The 20,400-nt window shown below is 36.9% G+C and overlaps 1 protein-coding gene across 2 annotated transcripts; it reads right to left on the bottom strand.

Moving 5' to 3' along the window:
- Nucleotides 1-119: 119 nt before the first annotated feature.
- On the bottom strand, nt 120-14,937 carry alpi.1 (alkaline phosphatase, intestinal, tandem duplicate 1). Of its 2 annotated transcripts, none has more exons than XM_042007401.1 (12): nt 14,859-14,937; nt 13,175-13,291; nt 12,467-12,592; nt 9,476-9,591; nt 6,196-6,370; nt 5,206-5,378; nt 3,737-3,871; nt 3,550-3,625; nt 2,924-3,058; nt 2,557-2,748; nt 2,165-2,281; nt 120-1,101 (listed from the first exon to the last, which is right to left on the bottom strand). In XM_042007401.1, the coding sequence occupies exons 2-12, from the start codon at nt 13,266-13,268 to the stop codon at nt 818-820; spliced, it is 1,623 nt and encodes a 540-aa protein (XP_041863335.1). In that variant the 5' UTR covers nt 13,269-13,291; nt 14,859-14,937; the 3' UTR covers nt 120-817. The 2 variants fall into 2 exon arrangements, with proteins under 2 accessions (XP_041863335.1, XP_041863334.1); XM_042007400.1 differs by lacking the exon at nt 14,859-14,937 and adding an exon at nt 14,127-14,812.
- Between the last annotated feature and the right edge of the window lie 5,463 nt (nt 14,938-20,400).

The raw sequence follows: 20,400 nt of genomic DNA on the forward strand, positions 1-20,400 counted from the left end.
TTTAATCTGATGAGAAACTAGGCTAGCGCCTCAAGAAAACTATAAAATTAAATGAACAGGAGATATGTTTGTTTATATAAACAGGAAAACTGAAGCAAACAAAGAAAAAGAAACTTTAAAAAATCATCTTACTTACATTTGCTTGTAAAAAAAAACAACTTTTATTTACAATCCAGGTAGATATAATATTTAATAACAGAAAACATGTACAATTATGTTAAAATACAAAATTTTAAAAAGCTACTTCTGAAAAATTGAGGCATATCAGTTCATGGACTCGTGTATTTACTTGTAATGGTGCAGCTTGGCATTTCTTTGTATAGTGACAATTGTCTGTCTAAAGTGTACAAAAGCTTGACAGTGAGCCCTCGGCCCTTGCTTTAAGTTACTGTCTTTAAAACTGCAGAATAATATGTACTTACCAAATGATCAAAACATGCAAATGTATGACATCTGATGTGAGCAGTGCTTTTATATTATATGAGGACAAAGAATGGGTGGGGGTAGCTAAGTGATGAAATGATGCTTGGTGGAAGTTAGCAGTTCAAATGAAAGTGTATTTGCATTTCCACTGATCATCAGTACTTGCTTGTAATTTTTTCATTAGAATGCACCTGAGAAGAGCATGGTAGAATACAAATGTGTGTGGATAAATACTGGGATGTGTGAGTATTACATGATACAGTACTGTACTTTTCCCTGCCTTCTGATTTGCCAGCCTGTGTCCACACAAAGCATGCAAATGTTTTGTGCATAGTCTGTATGCTGCATGCAAAGTTACTGTATAAATGTGCGACTTTGTGTGTGTGTATGGGGGTCATCTGATCAACCAGAGGAAGCCCAGCATGACAATCAGGAGACCTAAATGTTTGCTCACACACCCAACTGATGAACGACTGTGAGCATGAGTAGCATGAGGTGGGCAGTTAGAGTACGGCTCCAAACAGGCAGCATAGGCCATGACATGTGCCACATAGTTTTGCTCCTTCACCCCATGAAACAGATGAGCCATTGGGCCTTTGGCATAGATGGCAACATCCTCTCCTCCGTGTGTCTCAGCATCCAATGGAACAGCAGCCTGCTGCATGTACTCTTCATCATCTATAGAGATACATTAAGAGTGTAGTGTCACAAACCAAGAATTAAACTTAATCTTGTCAATTCAGAATAACTTCACTCTCCACTGTTACGTCATCGTCTTCAACCAGGTGAACAATTTCAGGAAAGAGCTGAACATTGATAAACTGGACCATCATGAGTCATGACTTTGCCACCTTGGCTTTTAGTACTTTTTAGCATTGCTATTATGGGAGATTTTGCTTTTAACTATTCACTTCATACATGTTTTTTCTTGCCATTTGGCTCATAGGAAGGTGTTTTGCAAATCTTCTGTAATTTACCTAATTAACCTAATTTACAGCATTTTCAAAGCCCAGGAAAATTTTCGAGACCTTGTCTTTGGCTCTTGAAGTAAAGCAAATGAATGCTGTACAGAAAGTAAGATAAAGTAGTTTCAAATTATGATAAAAATATTGCAATCTTTTACATGATCCAGATAAAGGTTATTTATTTTCATAATGTGCAGATTGTTGCTAAAGTTTCTTTGAAAGCTTTACTTTCTCGCACCTCTAATTAGCTAATGTTGCATTAATATTTTGGCCTAATAGCCTTCATCTGAGTACAGATGTAGGCTTTTTGCAGTGGTCCATAAGTATCCAGATGGACACGTTTTTAAAAAAACAATCCATCAAGGTGCCAAATGGGTTGAGTGTGCACTTTTGAAGCACATTAACTGGTTCCAAAAATAAAGGCAGACTCTTAAAAAACAGACACTTTTTTATTATTTTAAGTCATAGTATACTTCAAGGGTAGCGGTATTTCCACCTTCAGATATACACAGTCATGCAATGATTGTGGTGAATGGGGCAGAACAAGAGGAAGGGAAACTGGATCACTGCAGTCCAATATTCCACAGAAAGTGGCAAACAACTTTTTTTTTAAAAATACAGTAACATGAACACACTGGGTTCTGTATTTCATCTTTGGTTAGAAAAACACAGGCATGAGTCAGCCATAACCACATCTGTCTTTGCTTTTGTATATACAAATATATACAAAAGCAAAGACAAGTAATTGCATCTTAAAGATATTAGTTTGTACTCACAGTAATCTACCAGTGTGATGTTCCCTCTGGTTCCATTTATGTGCACATAACCAGGACCATTGGCGTAAAGAATGCTAGTGAAAGGCATTTTATCATCAGCTTTCTTTGGTGCCAGACCTGGGTGAATATGAATAATAAAGGACAAATATTTTTACATAGAAGCAAAATAAGGAAACACTTGTATTTTGACACAAAAACTAAAGCAATCAACTCCACATATGACTTACAGAAAGCGTCATTATAATCAAGTTCTTCAATGTTTCCACATTTCCACATTTGTCCACTTAAATCCACAGTGTCCTGTTATTCATTTACCTCACTGTATTATAATATTAGTTTTCATTTTCATGCAATTGTTAATCTGAACTGCATAAAAGTGCTTTGAATCATACCAAAGATAGGATTCCCTCGCGGCGTGTTACCACCAAATGTGAAGACATGAGAGTGGTCAGCAGTTACCACAGTCAGTGTGTCAGATTCTCTGGTGAGCCGTGCTGCACGTTGAATGGCGCTGTCAAACATCACGGCTTCTGTCAGTGCCAATTTAGCAATGCCATCATGGTGACCATGATCAATTCTTCCTCGTAATGAAGCATAACAGAAAAGAAATTTAGACAAGGTCAAAAACATACCTTTTTTTTTCTTTTTTTAATTAAAGATTGTATTATTTTAAAATATCCTTGCAGTCTTTCAAATATGATTGAACAGAGAATATGTTTGTTGTAATTTAATATAATATGATTATCATATGGTACTCATCTTCCACAAACAGGAAATATCCGTTTGGATTTTTTCTGAGGATTTGAATGGCCTTTTCTGTCATCTCCACAATAGATGGATCACGTGTGCTATTCCGGAAAACCTCGAATCTCATGTCCTTAGGCTCAAAAAGACCTGGAACCGCCGACAACAAGGATGTGAAATATCAGGTGCTGGCATGAAAAAAAGATGCAGCTGTAAACAGAAATGTTAAGCTACATGATCAGTTTCGAGATAGTGAGAAAAAGATTGAAAAACACTTGAAGCTTATTTAAGAATATGAACATGAAAGCTACATATCAGTACGCCTAAAGATAGTAAAGATAATGACATCTATATTACACTCATATGCATCACACCAAGGAACACACCTTTAAGTCTTTATCACTGAAGTATGGGTTGATAATATCAGTCAACAGTAAATTTAAAGGGCGCCATCATGACTTTTTCACATAGCTGAAAGGATGAAAGATGACTTGAATATAATTGTTTCTAAACCCTTTTATTACTTATATAGGTGTAGATATATTATCATAAGTGTATACATACAGAAACAACAGTAGCTGAGATGGAGTTTAAACAATGCTGCAAACTGGATGTCTGCATCAAAGCAAGTGTAAACTTACCCATGAGACGGTCTGTGGTTTTAACATTAATTTCATTAAACTCTTTTCTGTGCCAAACATAGTGTGATTTCTTGTTCTGAAATGCAAACCAGTGTCAGATCAGTCAGCAGTAGCAACACTTTTTTTAAAACAAAAGAAAAAAAAAGATTGAATTAAAAACATTTTACACTAATAATAATAACGTTACCGGTTTGGCCTTTAACCACACATCAGTTAGGTTTTTCCTGTCTTTGCGGGCCCCCTTGCGAGAGTTAGAGGTAGGGTACTCTGGATCTGGGGTGCCTTTTGGTGTCATGTACATTCTGCCACCTCCCAGAATCACCTTAAAAACACCAAAGAGAACACAGTCATGGTTGAGAAAGGCGCTGCTCTATCTTTGTACTGTTAGATTTCTGCAACTTATTCTGTCTGTGTGATTAACTAAATATATACAAACACGGGTATTTTCAGGAACAAGATTCCTCTTCTGTTTGTTAATGTGGATTAAAAGCAAGTTATATGGTGACAAGACAGGTGATATTAGAACAGTTTCCTGCACTGGACCAGTCTTCAGCCTAAACCATCTTGTCTCACTTACTCAAGGTCAGATGGCATCTGGTCCTAAACAGGCTTTATGTCCCATAACATGTCCTGATGCCTCCATTCCTCAATATAGCTGATGCGTTACAGTGCATTTAGGTGCAAATGTAAAAAGCCACATTACCAAGGTTAGGCTGGCTCGGCCCACTGGGCCATGTTAACACAGAAGATAGTGGCACACAATAGGATGTCACAAACCAAAGAATTCAGTTTTCAAGTTCATCAATTTTACAGTTGGAATAAGTGAAAATCTTCAGCAGCCAGAAAATCTTTAGAAAAAGGCATTTGTCAACAAGCTTATTTTCAGTGTCCAAGTCTGGGCTTGCATGTGGATGAAATGTGCACATGCACCAAAAAATCAACGGCTTCAAAAACCCCCTTGCGTACAGTCCCCATGGTGAAATGGTACAAACTGCATCCTGTAAAATAGCTGGGAGTCCAGAGTTCTTACAGTGTATTTATGGCCTTTAAATATAAGTTTTGAATGTAAGAAACGTGTGGGTGATACAACCCAAATGGTTGTATCACAGTGCACATGTGTATATATATATATATATATATATATATATATATATATATATATATATATATATATATATATATATTTATATATATATGACCTAAGAATGTGTGACAAATGAGGTTATGTGTTATAACAGTGAGATTCAATTATATTTGCACAAATAATGTCTCTCACAAAACTGCAGTGAGCTTGAATTACTGGAATACAGCTATCAACTGTATCCACATGACCAGAAAAAGAAATGAGTGTGGTTTAAAACAGATAAGATTTTGCTGAATCTGTCATCAGTGTCCCTGAACATGCACTGCACTTTGGAAATTAAATGAGTCATTTACTGATGAACTGTTTTCTGTTGAGTAACATACTCTAAGGTTAAATTAAAACACTCTTTATCAGTATGAAAAGAAAACCATAAAAAGGACATACTGCTATAGATAAGCCTTTTTCAAGATTTATTATTAGAGAAATGAGCTTTTTTTTTTATAAAAATGTTAAAGGAACTGATTAATCTCAGATTTTGTTTAGGAAAGTGTCAAAAAGACTTATTTCCTTACATCAATGTCAAAGTTGGTGACCAGCTGGGTGGCAATATCAACACAACCGTGACGGTGAGCACTGGAGGGAAGATCTGAATCGCTGTACCAGCTGCGGCTGACTGAGTGGGCGTAAGCAGCAGCTGGGGAGGCGTGCTGGACCCGGGTGGTGGTCACTATGCCGACTGATTTACCTGAACAGGGAGAAGCACTTGAATTAGAACCACCTCAGCTAATTAAATATGTTTGGTATGAATAAGTTTTTTAAACAGTGATTTAAAATACAGCCTCCAGAGTTTCTGAATACAACACTTAAATATACTGAATTAGCCAAAAAACACATTCTTTCCACTTTTACTTTGTTGGGTTTAGGAAATGTCCAGGAGTTTGGTTAAAACTGGGGAGATTTACTCCCAAACATTCCCTAAAGCATCTTGTTTTTACACAAATATCTCCAATCGTAAAGTTCTGTTTTTCTACCCCTCTTCTCCTCTATGTAGACTTTATGACTCCATCTAAGATCAGTTAATCCTTAACTCCCTTCTCCTTAATACATTGATTGCTAGACTATGTTCTCACAATGAGCCATAACTATACTTGTTCTATAATTATTCAAAACACACAAACACACAAAGAAACCCCCATTATTGACTTTTCACTATTGTTGACAATGTTGCTCTACCACATGACATGTTATATATAATGATGTATATTACAATATTATATATAGTAATAGACACTAATGTACAGCTTAACAAAAACAAAACATGCCTTAGGAAGATCTACACACATCTAATTTTTGGGAATTTGCCAAAAAAGTAAGGGAAGGTCTTAGTGGGAGGGGCTTTAAATCATATATTTTGAACATTGAACCATAACTGTTGACTGTCAGTAAGCTTGCTTATCATTTACTCCATACATCATAATCTACTGTGTATCTTAAGATAAGGATGCAATCTCAACTGGTTGCCCTTTTCAATACAGATTACAACAGCCATCTACCCTTTTTACCTTGTGCCTTAGCACGTCGAAGCACTGAATAGACCTCATTGCCAAAAGTGGTGTTGCACTCATAGGCCACTGCGTTAGCACTGAGTCCCACGGTCTTAGCATTGGCCTTCACTCCACAGTGATAGGCTGTAGCTGTGCTGGCACTGTCTGCTACCTGCTTATCCACACTGTAGGTCTGCAGAGAAATTACACAAACATTATTAAAAACAGGACACCAGATAAACTATATATATATATATATATATATATATATATATATATATATATATATATATAAATAAAACTTGGTGATGTGATGAAGAGATATTTCACTCAGGCAGCAGAACCAGGTTGAGTCAGCTTGAAAATGCTATGTATATTGTCCATAAATAACATGTAAACTCTGTCTTGATTGTAGGTTGAGACAAAGATGCCAAACACTAAATGACTCAGTTTCAAATTCACATGCATGTTACAGTAATTTAGGGATTATGATTGCTTAGACTACTGAGAGCAAATCTCTGTTCACTGTTTATAAGTCACTGTCAGCATTTTCAGCTAGTGTTGATTCTAACAAAATCCCTCTATTTTAACACAATGGTTTGAGGACTTATGTTCCAGGGTGGGTGCGGGGTCATTAGAAAACAAGATTTGACATGCTGGGAGAAAGCAGGTGAAATACTGCATGAACAATGATGGAAAATGCCTGACTGAACCTTCTTTATTTGGGGAATTTAGCTGCAGTAAATCTGTTTCTTTACCCCCAACTCTTCTCTCTCCATGTGTCACACTGTATTAATTTACCAAGCAGCCACAATCTTACCCCAATGCACAAGAAAATAATCAATGGTTGAGTCTTAATTATTGGTTCTACTGTCCGTTTTCATTTCCGTAATCTATTTTGGAAAAATCTATATGTGAAAATTGAAACAACTTTTTTGGCTATTACAAATACTTCAGAAGGCTGGAGAGGTCATACTACAAAAAAATGCCTTAACTTCATTATTTCAAGATAACAGGATTGTTTGAGATAACTAGTTAATTATTTTTAAAAATGACAACAGTGCTTTTGTTGCTTCTTGGTAATAGCTTTTCTGAATTCTAAGAAAACAAGAAGCACGTGTATGCTTAATCTTACTGTTATTAATTCTTCCCAGTTGTGACAAATGAATGAAATTAAGCACTAACAAACAAATCACGCCTTTTGAAAGCTCACCTTGATCATCTCTTGATCTTGAGAAAACAAAGCTTATCTCATGACAAATTACAGTAGGTGTCTATCTTGAAAACAAATGTCAGTTTTCCATGATATTGGAAATAAATCAACTTATCACACGAGATTCAATGAGATTACTTTTAATAATTTATTTCAGCTTCCACATTCCTCATTCCTCATGTTTTTATGAGACTGGACATCTTCAGTTACAAACACTGGAATAATTAATCCTGGTTATTTACTGGATTGAATTTTCTGTTGTGAGATATTGATGAAATGAGAAACCAGTAAGCTAGAGGAGATGTTAGCACAGCTAGATGGAAAAACTACTTGGCGTATTTTGCTGCTGTCATGGTGATGGTAGATCTGGCAAGCTCTGTTTATCATTGTTAAAGTAGAAAATTTGATTATGTAATCCTTCATGTCTTATTAAAAAAAAACACAGAGTGGACACAGGTCTGTTGTATCTGTTCTTTCGCCTACTTCTTTACAAATCTGACCCATATACAGACGGATTTCACCATTAAACTGCTACTTCTGTAACAATATGTCAATATGTAGCTGTGAGAGAAGCTACCAAGAGCCCCACCAGTAAAATCAACCTTATACACATACTGAAAGCAGCTCAGGGAAATTAACCTTGTGTGATATGGTCGTATTTCATGGCTATCGGAAATCTGAGAACTGAGTTCTTTACAGTCTGGAATGAGTTTATGGATTTATGACACAAATAAAAAGACTGATCCATTATTTATGGAGGTAGCATATTGGGGTTAAATGTTAAATGATAACATATAACGCGTTTTATTTATTTATTTATTTTTTTAATTCTACTGATCTAATGACATTATTGTAGAATTTAAGTGGCATATTGTTTAAAGATGGATGCTGTTCCATTTCTCCAGGAAAAACTATGACTATTAGCATGCACACATGGTTAATCAGGAAATTTAATTTTCTTTCAAATGTGTTTCCTTTAGTATAAAGAGAAACTAATCCTGGGGCCAGGTTAGTATACCCTAAGACAATGTTGAGTTCATGAATCCCTGCCTTCACAAAAATGTAAAAATAACAAGGTAAATAAATAAAAGTCTGGAGTTGAACTTTAAAGTTTTCATAAAATGGCACAGCGCTATTAACTTTTGCATATTTAAAGATTTCTTGGGTCATTTTTTTAGACATGCACTACAGCCCTGCTATTTTTTGGAGATTTCTGGAGGGGTAGCATGTGACAGCACAAATGTCTGAAGCATTCACTCACAAAGACTTAGAAAGCTTTTACAGCTAGCTCCCTCCAGAGAAGCATTTGAAACAAAGTGTGAACACAGAAGTTAATTATCTGCACAATTATAGCTCTTTTTAACCTTGGCTTTAGGCTACACAAAGTGCTTTGCAATGCATTTCTCATTTAGCTATTTACTCAAACATTCATACAGTACTTTTTATCTTAGATTTGCACTATATATGTATGCAGCAATTACATGGGGCAACCTTTCTGTTGGAGGATGACTAATTCCCTCACTGAGCCATGGTTGTCCCGGTCAGTGTGCAGAATGGTGAGAGTTGTTACTTCAGACTTGTTTCTGCTGAATGTTGCTTTCCTTTTGCCTGTTGATGCTGTGAATGTGTTACATGTACCGATGCCAGTACAAACCGAGTCACCTAGGAGCCTCATCCGCCGTTCTCAATTAAACAAAACAGAACCTTTTGCACACGCTGCTTTTTCCATCATGTCTCACCTGATGTGAACTCTAGACTGATGTTTGCAATAAGGATTATTTTAGAATTGAGCTTTCATGCCTCCAGCTGAGGGATAAAATGCTAAAATTAACTTTTATGTATAGTGCAAAATATACCGAACTCAGCAGACCAGCGGCAAGAAAATTGACTATTTTGCATTGAGAATTGGAAAATTGCTCATAAAAGTATGTTTAAAATATAAAATGCATTATAAGAGAAAAGGGAAGGGAAGTTATATGATGGCACCTCACATGATCTCTTAAACATAATTCCTTTCTACTTTGTGATTGATTTGTTTTGCTTTGTTTACTGATAATCTGAATGTTGAGAGTGCTGTGTTATCACCTTGGACAAGGCTACATATGGAAAAGTGTCCATGGCAAGCATCGTTTCTTCCCCAGATCCACCATCCATCTGACCACGTAGGATTCGAGCAGCTGAGACTGTGGAAACGCCCATTCCTGCCAGAGAATGACAGACAAATTCACTGACATTGTCCATCCATCTGTTAGAGCTTGACTGTCTCCATTTATAATGACATATTCAGCTTATATTGGTTCAAAAATCAATATTCCGCATGCATTAAGGTTGTATTGCATCACCCCACAGAATTGACAGTCTCTGCACCCAATTTAATCTAAAAAAAAAATCTACACCAGAAATATTCAAATGCAAAGGCCACTGCAGGCACTTTGCAAATCATTTTGATTAAATAAAATAAAGCATGTGAAGTTCATTAGGATCAAAGAAGCCCTAAAATGAATAGGGCATTTAAAACAGAGACTAACAGTAAGTCTGCAGGGCAAATTTTATGACTCTGTTGGTGGAGTATTGAACTTATCAGGTTACTGCCATGTGAAAGCAAATGTGCTAAAAACTACTAAGGGATGTGTTCTATCTTTCAGATTCTGCCCCTGACTTTTAAAAATGTAGGGGTGAGAAGCAGCTGTGGTGAATTTAACTTAAAGAAAAAAAAAAGATTGCAGCTATAAAAACTGAGAACAGGCTCTGAGCAAGACAGGAGAGAGGCACAAAGTAAACTCAGCCCCGACCACCCAGAAATGTGACTAAGTAGGTTTGATTCAAAACAGATATTGCAGTAGTTAAACGAAAAACAATTCTTTAATCTATGTGCCTTTAAACAATTTCTCTTGCAGAGATTATTTTTAATTCATTGCTAGCAGTAAATATACCACACAAATAGAATTTTTATTTAATCCAGATGCGAACTGTCTCCTTCTGGCTTTCAGCTGTCCCTACAGACACCACACTGCCAGATTATACAAGGACGACACCTTTAGCATCTCAAATTGACGCCATCATAATGCTAATGCATCCTGTGAAGTTGTTAAAGACTAAGAACTTTATAGGGCAATTTTATTTAGAAATCACTCAAAAGCACATGACATTCACATGCCAACTCCTATGCTGTAGATTTTGCTAACTGGCAGCTCAGCTTAGTAATGTGCCCACAAGGAAAACTGCTATCCAAAGAAATAAATAAACACGGGTTCACACAGTGCACCTTGTTAAATATCTAATTAAATTCCTTTGCAAACCCCTTTTCAGAAGAAAACATGCACAACACTTTCGTTATGCCTGAAATGTATTTTGGTAATGAATTAGTTAAATTAGGCAACTCTGGAGATTCAACCTTCAATGCATTACAAAACTCAGGTCTCTAATTATCTGACAGTTATGTAAATATGATTATGCCGGATATCATATTGCTTGTTTTTATCACAGACCATATTACAACAAACACACAAAGAAAACAAGGATCAACTCCTGTTTTGTGTTCTCAGCAGGCAGATATACCTGACTTTGAGTTCACCCTCTTTCTTATCCTCGCCACTCCAGACCAGTAATGACTAGGACCAGGAAAGCTTTCCTTCCTAGTTCTGGTTCTGCTAATGGGCCACTGAATCTGATTCAATGCAGTCTGTTGGCTAACTTAGCTAGGCTTCATTCCCCCCAGTGAATTGGCTCATACACACAGTTATTATAAATAGATCATATACTGAACTGGATTATAATTGGACTACAATGAACTGGATTGAATTTGAACTGCATCTTTAAAGTTCCTTGAGATGACTTGGTTTTGAATTGGTGCTAAAAATAAAGCTGAACAGAACTGAACAAACAAACAAACAAAAAAGTGTTTGATCATGTATACATTATTTTGACTTATAAAATGCTTCTTTAAAGCATCGAAATGCTGCCATGTCAGAATGCAAAGTCTGCACCTTTGTTTACAGTGAGTATAAGTTTAGAAATTGTTGAAATTACACAGTTTTACCCCTGAGTTGAAACGGGAAATTAAAATATTCCTGTCTGCAATTTTCATCCAGGAAAATATGGTGAAGTCCATGCAGATTTCACTTTCTAGCCAATATGGGTCTTTCAATCACAACAAGATCTGATGCTTTCATAGAACAGTATAAGTTGATGAAAGCTGCAGTCTCCCCACTACTATCCAAATAAAAATCTATCCAAAGTGCTGCAGGCATAAATAAAGTTTTGTTCATATTTGCTTAGTTATGTGCATTTGCAATATTAAATGTCTTGTGATGAAACTGGTGCAACAGTAGCTAATGTTTATTGCCAACTTATTAATAAAGGAATTAACTACCCTACTACTACTACTGCAGCTAATGTTATCCTCTGTCAAATCAATCTTAATTACAGGAATTGTGTTGCATGTTATGGCTGTAACAATATAAAGTTACTGTGCACTTGTAAACTAGATTGACCCTATACAATTAAATTGACTGTACAGAAATAAATTGTAGCAAAATAACATAAAATTAATTAAAAATCTTTGTTGTGTGGCACAAGAAGCATATGATTAATAAATACTCAGATAAGTGGTAAAGGCGACATGACACCATTGACCAGAGATCAAAATCTAATCCAGTGTTGTAGTGAAAAGGACATCAGACCATTTGATTAATACTGATACAATATCCACTTGTAGATCTGTTTAGGGCTTAAGACAAATGAAAATAAATAAATAAATAAAAATACCCATATGATTGAAAATAATGCAACTAATAAGAATGAAACACAACTGCCATCAGTGCTATTTAATTTATTTCCAACTGTTCTGCTTAGATTGATGTAACTTTTAATCTGTCTCTCTACTGCCTCTATTGCTCATCTTTTGACAAGAGTTTCTTTGTCAAGTCAAAATGAACACAAGTGGACAAACTACCATCCATTTAATACTCTTACAAGACCCTTCATTTAAACAGGAAAACCACACGAACAGCTGTCCTACTTTGATATTGAGGGGTTTCTATCAGAATGAAGGGAAATTCTGTTGATTGTACCCACCATCACCAAGAAACAGGATAATGTTCTTTGCCCTGTGTTCACGAGGACGGAGTTTCAGTGCAGCATCCAGTGTTTCCTTTGCCTGAGCATCCCAGTAGGCGGGCTCCTTCTCAAGCTCATGCAGTACTGCTCAAAGAAAAGCATACATTAAGAGTGAAAGTTGTTTGTGGACAGAAGGGACAGGCGCCAGCAAATCTTGAAAGAGAGACTTGCTGGTAAAGAATAAATTTTCTTTAATTAAGATATGTAAGAGGGAAATCTCTCTTTTTCTTCTCCTGACTCTTGGAAATACAGTTTTCTTTGGATAAACAAGAGAAGGGTTTATTCAAGAAGTGTCAAAATGACAGAAATACCCAAGACACATTGGATTCTGCCTATTCATGCTCACTGACTGGCTAAGTTTTTAGAAAATAAACAGTCCTCCCGAAAAAAAAAACACCAGGACAACGGAAAGAGAAACAGTCCATCCCATAGTTTACATAAACAAGTTGACATAGGCAAAAATATACTGACACAAGGTTTTGTTCATCTGCCTTGACTCTCCATTACACCCACACACCTGAGTTGTGCATCAGTGCAGTTCAAGTTTTCTTCAACAGTCTGCTCTCACACATTTCCCAGACTGAGAATACCTGTTTGTGTCCATTCGTCTTACCACAAAGTACTAGTAATATATCCTTACTTTAGGCAAGAAACAATAATTCTCACCTTGGTTGTCCATAGTGGCCAAGCCCACAGCCGCCAGGATGGGGCCCAGAAGGATAACCTGGAGACTGTAGGGCCTGCAATGTGCCATCAGCATCCCTGATCCACACAACCTGGAGGCTGGAGAGGATGACACAGCCAGCTTTCAGAGCAGCAACCAGACCAGAAGGCAGAGGCACAGACAGAGTGCGTGTGTGGCTGCTGAGACCTCCGGCCCTGCCTTTATAAAGCCCCGCTGGGGTGTGCAATAAGGAAGGGCCCACGCCAGCTCATAGGCTTAGAGCCACAAAAGAGGGGAGAGAGAATGTGAGAGGAGGAGGAAGAGCAAGGGGAGAGACAGAATAGGAAAGGGTAGAACTAGGACCACACAAGAGACGTGTGGCATCTCAACTCCTCTACTCATTTACCAAAAATGAGCAAGTTCCATTTTATTATTTTAAAAGGATACATTAGATTAAGTAATAAACCTTTTCTTGCTCACTTTGTGTATTACTGAAATCTGAATGGTTTTCAGATGTGATCATTTTCTTCAGCTCTTATTATGCAACCATCCCAGTAACAGGAGAAGAAAAATGGCTACCCAATTTATGTTGGCATCCAGCATAACAAAATTCATAACTGTGTCTCTTTCCATTTCTTACCCCCATCCCCTGGAAAAACAGTCTAAGGAAAGAGAAGAAAAAAGTTCAAATAACTCTATAGAATATCATGAGTGAGTCTTTTATGTCAGGAAAAATGTCATATTTCCATTCCACAACCCCCTTTAATTTTTGCATATAAAAGACCCCAATATTTTCCCCTCACCAAGTTATTTTGGCTGGTTTTTCTGTGGGAAGTGAAACAGGGTTAGCATTTTTCTTCTGTGAGGTAGTGGAGCCCTTCTACAAAGTGAAAATATCTTCTCTTCTAAACAAACACAACAGTTAATTTGTGCAATGAGGTGAGTTGGGCCAACCTTGTTCCACACGACCAGAAGAATTCAATTCCCGGATGAGCGGCTTTTGCTTTCTGAAGCCACGAGGCTGAATCTTGTTAGAGTCAAAAACTCTGGCAGATCTCTGCTTTCCAACCACTCACCCATTGCCAACAGGGGTTTGCACTCAGTCACATGTGCCTAATCAAGGCTCCAATAAAATCATAGAAGCTATCTGGGTAAAGAGGCCTCACATGATGTGGCCCACACCACATGAACTAGAAATACCAGTAGCAATGTGCAATGGCAGGAAAACTTGTGTAGGCATGTCTGTGTTTTCATTTGTAAAGGGTTTGCCCCTGAGAGAAAGTCTAGTGTATGTTGTGAAAGTAAAATTAGTTGCCTTCATAACAAGTGTAAACACCTGGTGGCTGTTTTAGTTCTCATCCATTCACTAAACAATGCTTTGGCATCTCTGCTAGCTGATTTTACAGCAAGCCTAAATACCTTTAATAGAAACACATTCATATTCTAGGAGATGCTATAATAACCTCAATGTATTTACATTTCAGTGATTAAATCAATCCCTTTGAATACAACATTGTATATGTAAATTAAAGCTAATAGAGTATTATATTTAAGGGCCTTTTTAAAAAATAAATATATACAGCTATTATCAAACTGATCTTTCCACTAAAAACTAAAAAAGTAATTAGCATGAGCTTGGGTTGGATAAGTCCAATCCTCAAGGGCCTCTGCCCTTTTCTTACACACCTGATTTAAATGAAATGGATCTCCTCAGCAGCTTGTCCTCGAGTTCCCCACAAGTCTGTTCATTACCCAGTCATCTGAGCCAGATGGGTGCAGGCAGGAAAACATCTAAAACCTGCTGGGCAGTTTGGACTGGATTAGGATAACTCTTGACAAAGCAACCTAAATTAAATTAAGTAAAATGAAATAGAAGTGATATAATTTAAAAAACTGATGCTCACTAATAATGATCATGCATCTAAAATTAAATCATACTTTCACACTGTTTTCTGTCTTTAAGGGATGAAAAGTTTAACAAAAAGGAAAAAAAAAACAATGTATTTTCTTAACTTGGCTTCTGCTGGAGGTTGGGTGTATATGTGATATTTATAGTATAGCAGATGGTGACATGTGCTCACTACTGAGATCACAAATCAGTGGGAAATGAACATGGGTTGGGGTGGCTTTTTTTTTTTTTTTTTACATGTCCTGTCCTTTCTGACACTAAAAGCAATCATGTCCATAAATCTCAAAAATATATGTAAGGGCAAGAGATAAGAAGAATGAATGGTATAGTGTAAATGAAAGAATTTACTTGGCTGATTCTCATAACACTTAGGGGAATGGAGATTAAAGAGAATATTGTACTGTTAATTCAAATCACTTCTTTTTCTTTGGTTGGCCTTTCTGATATCCAGCAGCCTTTATTTATTTATTTTTTACATGCCTACCTCCTGAAACAAAAGGACTTATTCATTTCAGCACCTGGATGTTAGTCAGACCCCTTTATGAGTGATAAGTGATTTACAAATGCTGTCCTCCCCTCCTCCTCCCCTTAACTTGCAGAGCTCCTTTAACCTACAGATTGTGTAAATTACAGTGGTTGGCTAGATTTTACGTTTAGATTACAGCTCATGCAGGGAAATGTTTAGGTTCAGGTTGTCAAAGGGAAGATATACATGTGGTTGGTGCCAGACCACACTACCACAGCATGAAAGACGGTTTGAAATCATTTCCCTCTGACTTGCAGAATACAGCTTTTACAAGAACATTTTTAAATGGCAAAGAAAAAGGAAAAATAGACTGAGCTGAGGATACTGGTGGTGAAAGCTGCTTTACAGTGTATTGTGAAGGAGAAGGAGAAGGGAAACACAAGAGAGGAAAGACAGACTGCCTGCCGTTTCCTAAAGAGAATAAAAACAGAGACAGTGCTGTTGGAACAATTAAACTATGTCTGCAATGATGCTTATGATCTATTTTGGCTTCGTCACAAAAACATGCTGGGCAAGTGACATCCACAGAACAGATGAAGAATATATCTAGATCAATTTAAGCATCATACATGATGTCACCCTTACGTTTGAGGAGTATTGGTGACTGAGATCTCAGAATACTTAAAGTACTGTCATAAAAGTTTTACAGCTAACACGCAGCTCAACAGGGAAACAGTAGAGGTGAAGTACCACAAGACCCACATCCACACTCAAGACAGCCACAAGAGGCTGCCACCTCAACTTCAAACAGTCTGACAGCTTCGAGAAGTGGCCTCTCTAAGTTTTTAATTTGACTCGTAAAAAATAAATAAATAATAGAGCTTATTTTAATTAGGCTTTAGTGTGTGTTCATGTGTGCATTTATATGTGGGCTGACAGAACAAATTAAAGAGACTTGTTCACAATGAAAGAAAAAAAAAAATCAATATTAGGAAGTTTAAAAGAAAAGCATCTGGAGCAGCTTGGCTGTGTGCAGAAAAATAGGGTGTCTGTTATGAGGACATAAATCTGTTTGCTAAGTAACATTACTGTCTGGGGACAAAGAGCAGGGCCCCATGATGTAAATCTTTGAATCCTAAGATGACAAGCCTTTTTAATGTTGGGAGCAGTGTCTAGGGTATTCCATTTCAAAGCAATATGGAAGAGTACTCAAATTACTTTTGTCTAGTGACTAGTAAATATGAATTTAGTTTTGTAATCAAGTAATCAGTTATTAATTTCTATGTCAAATAGACACAATTTATTATTATTTATTGCTTGAAAAAACTAAAGCTAAAACAAAAAGAAAGAAAGAGTAAAAGAAAGACAGCTCAGTAGAGGGTTAATCCTGTACACATCAGCTCAGATAAGCAGGGCAGACATAGTTTCACTTTGGTGTTAATTTGAATTTGTGTTGCTTTGTGTGTGTGTGATGAATAAAAGTATAAGTATGTAATAAAGACTAAACTAATCTGCATTAAATGTAACTGCCAGTTTGTCCCTTTCTCTGTCAATGTAACCAAAGTGCACCAGAAATTGCAGAGGCTTGTTCATATTTGGTGACTCAAAAGTAATCAGTGACTTTTCTAAGCAAGTACTGTTAGACTGTCACAAGCAATCAAAGGACAGTAATCTATTGCTTTTTAAATGAATATTACCCAGCAATGATAAAAACTAGGCATGAACTAGATAATGGTTTGGGTTAGATTAGGCCCACGTGATGAGTGAAGGATATCTGACTTTCTGTACTGTATCTATGTTTATGTCTATGTGCCATGGCAACCAAAATGTGACAGAAGTCCAAACTGATTTTGAAGGGCTATGCCTTGCGTTTAGGGGTTGGGTTAGATATAAGGTGAAGGTTAGGTTTTCAGTTGTTATGTTTACAGTCGGGGGATTACACTGTTCCAAACTATTCTGCGTGCAGAATATTATTTAATCCGACATTTGGGTTTTTTTGTGGAAGATTTTCCTTGTGTTGTTCTTGTCTGTTTAGATCACTGGTAAACTCAGACTGGTTTGATAATTAGTGTCCCAGGTGAGCTTCATTAAAGGAAAATTAAGTAGAGAGGTTGTTCCACATTATAAAGCAAGTCACAGTTTGCAGTGTAAGGGAAAAAGATGGATCTTTCTGCAAATAAAAAGCCTTGCAAAAAGAAGGAAAATGGATATTTAATGAAACCGTACTGTCAATAAAATAAAACTTGCGTGATTAGTGAGCGAGCAGGTTTGTTTAGATTAAGGCTTATCAAGGAAAGTCTCCATCAGACAAATCCTTTTTGGGACCTTTTATCCCAGAAGACATAATCTTGTCTGGTCCTACCTACTTCATTAAAATCAGTGGTCTGTTATATTAAGACCAACAGTTGTTTCTGGGGTCCTGATCAGAGTTTGAAGTAAGATATTTCTCAAATGCTAAGTTTAAGATTTAGATTACTATGTCCACAATGAATGAGAGGTCATGCCATGTCTTAATAAAGACAACTGCTGCTGCTTGTGTGTGTGTGTGTGTGTGTGTGTGTGTGTGTGTGTGTGTGTGTGTGTGTGTGTACAAACATGTCTCCCACTCTGTGATGTATTACAGTTGTGTTATGTCTGTTCTCAGACCAACAAGTCATAACATAGAAAAAAGCATAAATTGCAGTAAACCCATTTTTAGACGCGTAGCTCCACTTTTACTGTGTGCATTGGAGAATATATTACATTTGACATCATGTCATTAAAAAAAAAAGCTTTCATGTGCTTTTTGGTAACCACATCAAATCTTTGCTCGTGCTCATTGGTTTGCTAACCTTGTCTTTGTTTTTGCTGTCCTAGCAACACCTCAAATACAAAATTTTGACTCACCTGCACAGCCACATTCACTGAAGAGAAGAATGATTATAAATGGTTTCATCATGCTTCCAAGTCTTAAAATCTCAGCAGTCAGGTTTATTTCTCTTTTCCGACCACTGTTATAGTTCTCCTCGCTTTCCTCCTTTTGAAGCTCTTTCTCCTCTGCTTTTCTCCAAATACCAAATGAATACAATCTGGCAAACTTTCTAACTCTCAAGGTGTCCAGAAAAGTAATAGAAAAACTGAAGTTGTACAAAACATTATTTGCTTCCCACCATTTTTAGCCTTGGTTTGGATCTTTTGTTTGAGAGAGAGGCAAAGGAGAATGTGGAAATACACTCACCTTTTACCAGTTTGCGTCAGAAATATCCATCAAATCAGAAAGTGGACCTATTTCCCTCTCCACAATGCCCATCCTTTTTTCTCTTTACAGTGCACAGTGAAAGTGTTTTTTCTACCTGTCCTTTGAGGATATATGTCTGTCAGCAGCTCACATAAGTTCAGGCTTTGTAGTTGACTGCAGGAAATGTCTGAATTGTTTCAGATAAGTCAAAGTGGGACAAAAAGGGTTTAAGGAAGGCACAGAAATGAACAAGGTGCAGGATTATGCACAGAAACTGAAGAAATTCAGAAATGTGCATTCATATTCAGGATGGCCGAGAGAAGAGTTATAATCAATACACACACAGCTGTGGTTTACCTGCCTCACATTCCTTGCTCCACTCATCTAAGCACTCTGCTTACCCCAGATCTCCTCCACATCAAAGACATTTCCTTTGAGAAGAATCACACATGCACAGACAGATTCAGGGAGGAAGAGCAAGAGAGTTAGAAGGGAGGAAAGGATGTGGGCTGTGATCATATACAGACACTTTAGCCCAAATTAATCAATATTCCTAATATTTTCCATGGCAAGACCTTGGACAAGGCAAGCAGAAACCATAACTGAAAGACAATGTGAAAGAAAATTAAAAAATTCTTTTTATTAAGCTTAAAGGTAAGTAAATGAAGGCCAAGAGGATAAATACAACTTCTCTCCAGTCCAGTCAGTGTGGAAAAAAAGATAAATTCAGGTTATTGCTCTTCTTTATCACAGTTTTTCTTTTCCTTTTTGAAAGGAAACCACAAAGCTTTCCCTTTTCCAACATGGCCACCCAAGCATGTTGCTTGTGCTTGTGGGAGGAATACTGCGTCAGGTAGTGAGGTCAGGAGACTCAGCTACTGGTGTTTGAGGTCAGATTTAGGTTTATTTTCCCAGCAAAACCTGTATCCAAAAACATCCTCTGCAGCGTCCTCAGTGTCCTCCAGGTGCTGACCAGATAATCCGTGTGACTACTACAAAAACTGCTCTGAGATGGACATATTGCTTCATTCAGCTGCAGACCCCTTCATTTACATTTACAAATAGGCCATTTAGTTCACATACTCCCTCACGGATTACCAGTAAGGCATGTGGCTTACATTTCTTTGAAGCCACATTGGACCACCCAGAGAACTGTAGAAACTATTGTTGATAAGTTGTAATTCAAAGGTTTTTCACTGTCTTCATCAGTGTCATGTAAGCGCCCCAACACTAACACTCCATCACCTTGACTCAGGAGGCTACTGCTGTATCTTTAATGTATGACTAAATTACATTACATTACAGGACATAATTCTGATGGACAAAGAAGAACATTTGGAATAAAACTTTTTCTTATCTCCTAATATTTGCTCTTTTAAAACTTTAAAATTTAGTTTGAGTTGGACCCACTGACATTTGATATTGAACCAAAGCAGATAAAAGCAACTAAGTTTATATTTGTGGTTTTAAAATGTAGTGCCAGCAACCACTGGATGGGTTATTGTGAAATTTCACACATGAATGTTAATTTTTCCAGCAGGATGAACTGCATTAGTTGTTAAGTTTCTATTTAACCCCTTAAAGCTGCATTTTATTAAGTTAATGTTTGTATGCAAATATCCTTTATAGATAGTTT

The sequence above is a fragment of the Melanotaenia boesemani genome, chromosome 14, assembly GCF_017639745.1.
Source record: "Melanotaenia boesemani isolate fMelBoe1 chromosome 14, fMelBoe1.pri, whole genome shotgun sequence".
NCBI lineage: Eukaryota > Metazoa > Chordata > Actinopteri > Atheriniformes > Melanotaeniidae > Melanotaenia > Melanotaenia boesemani.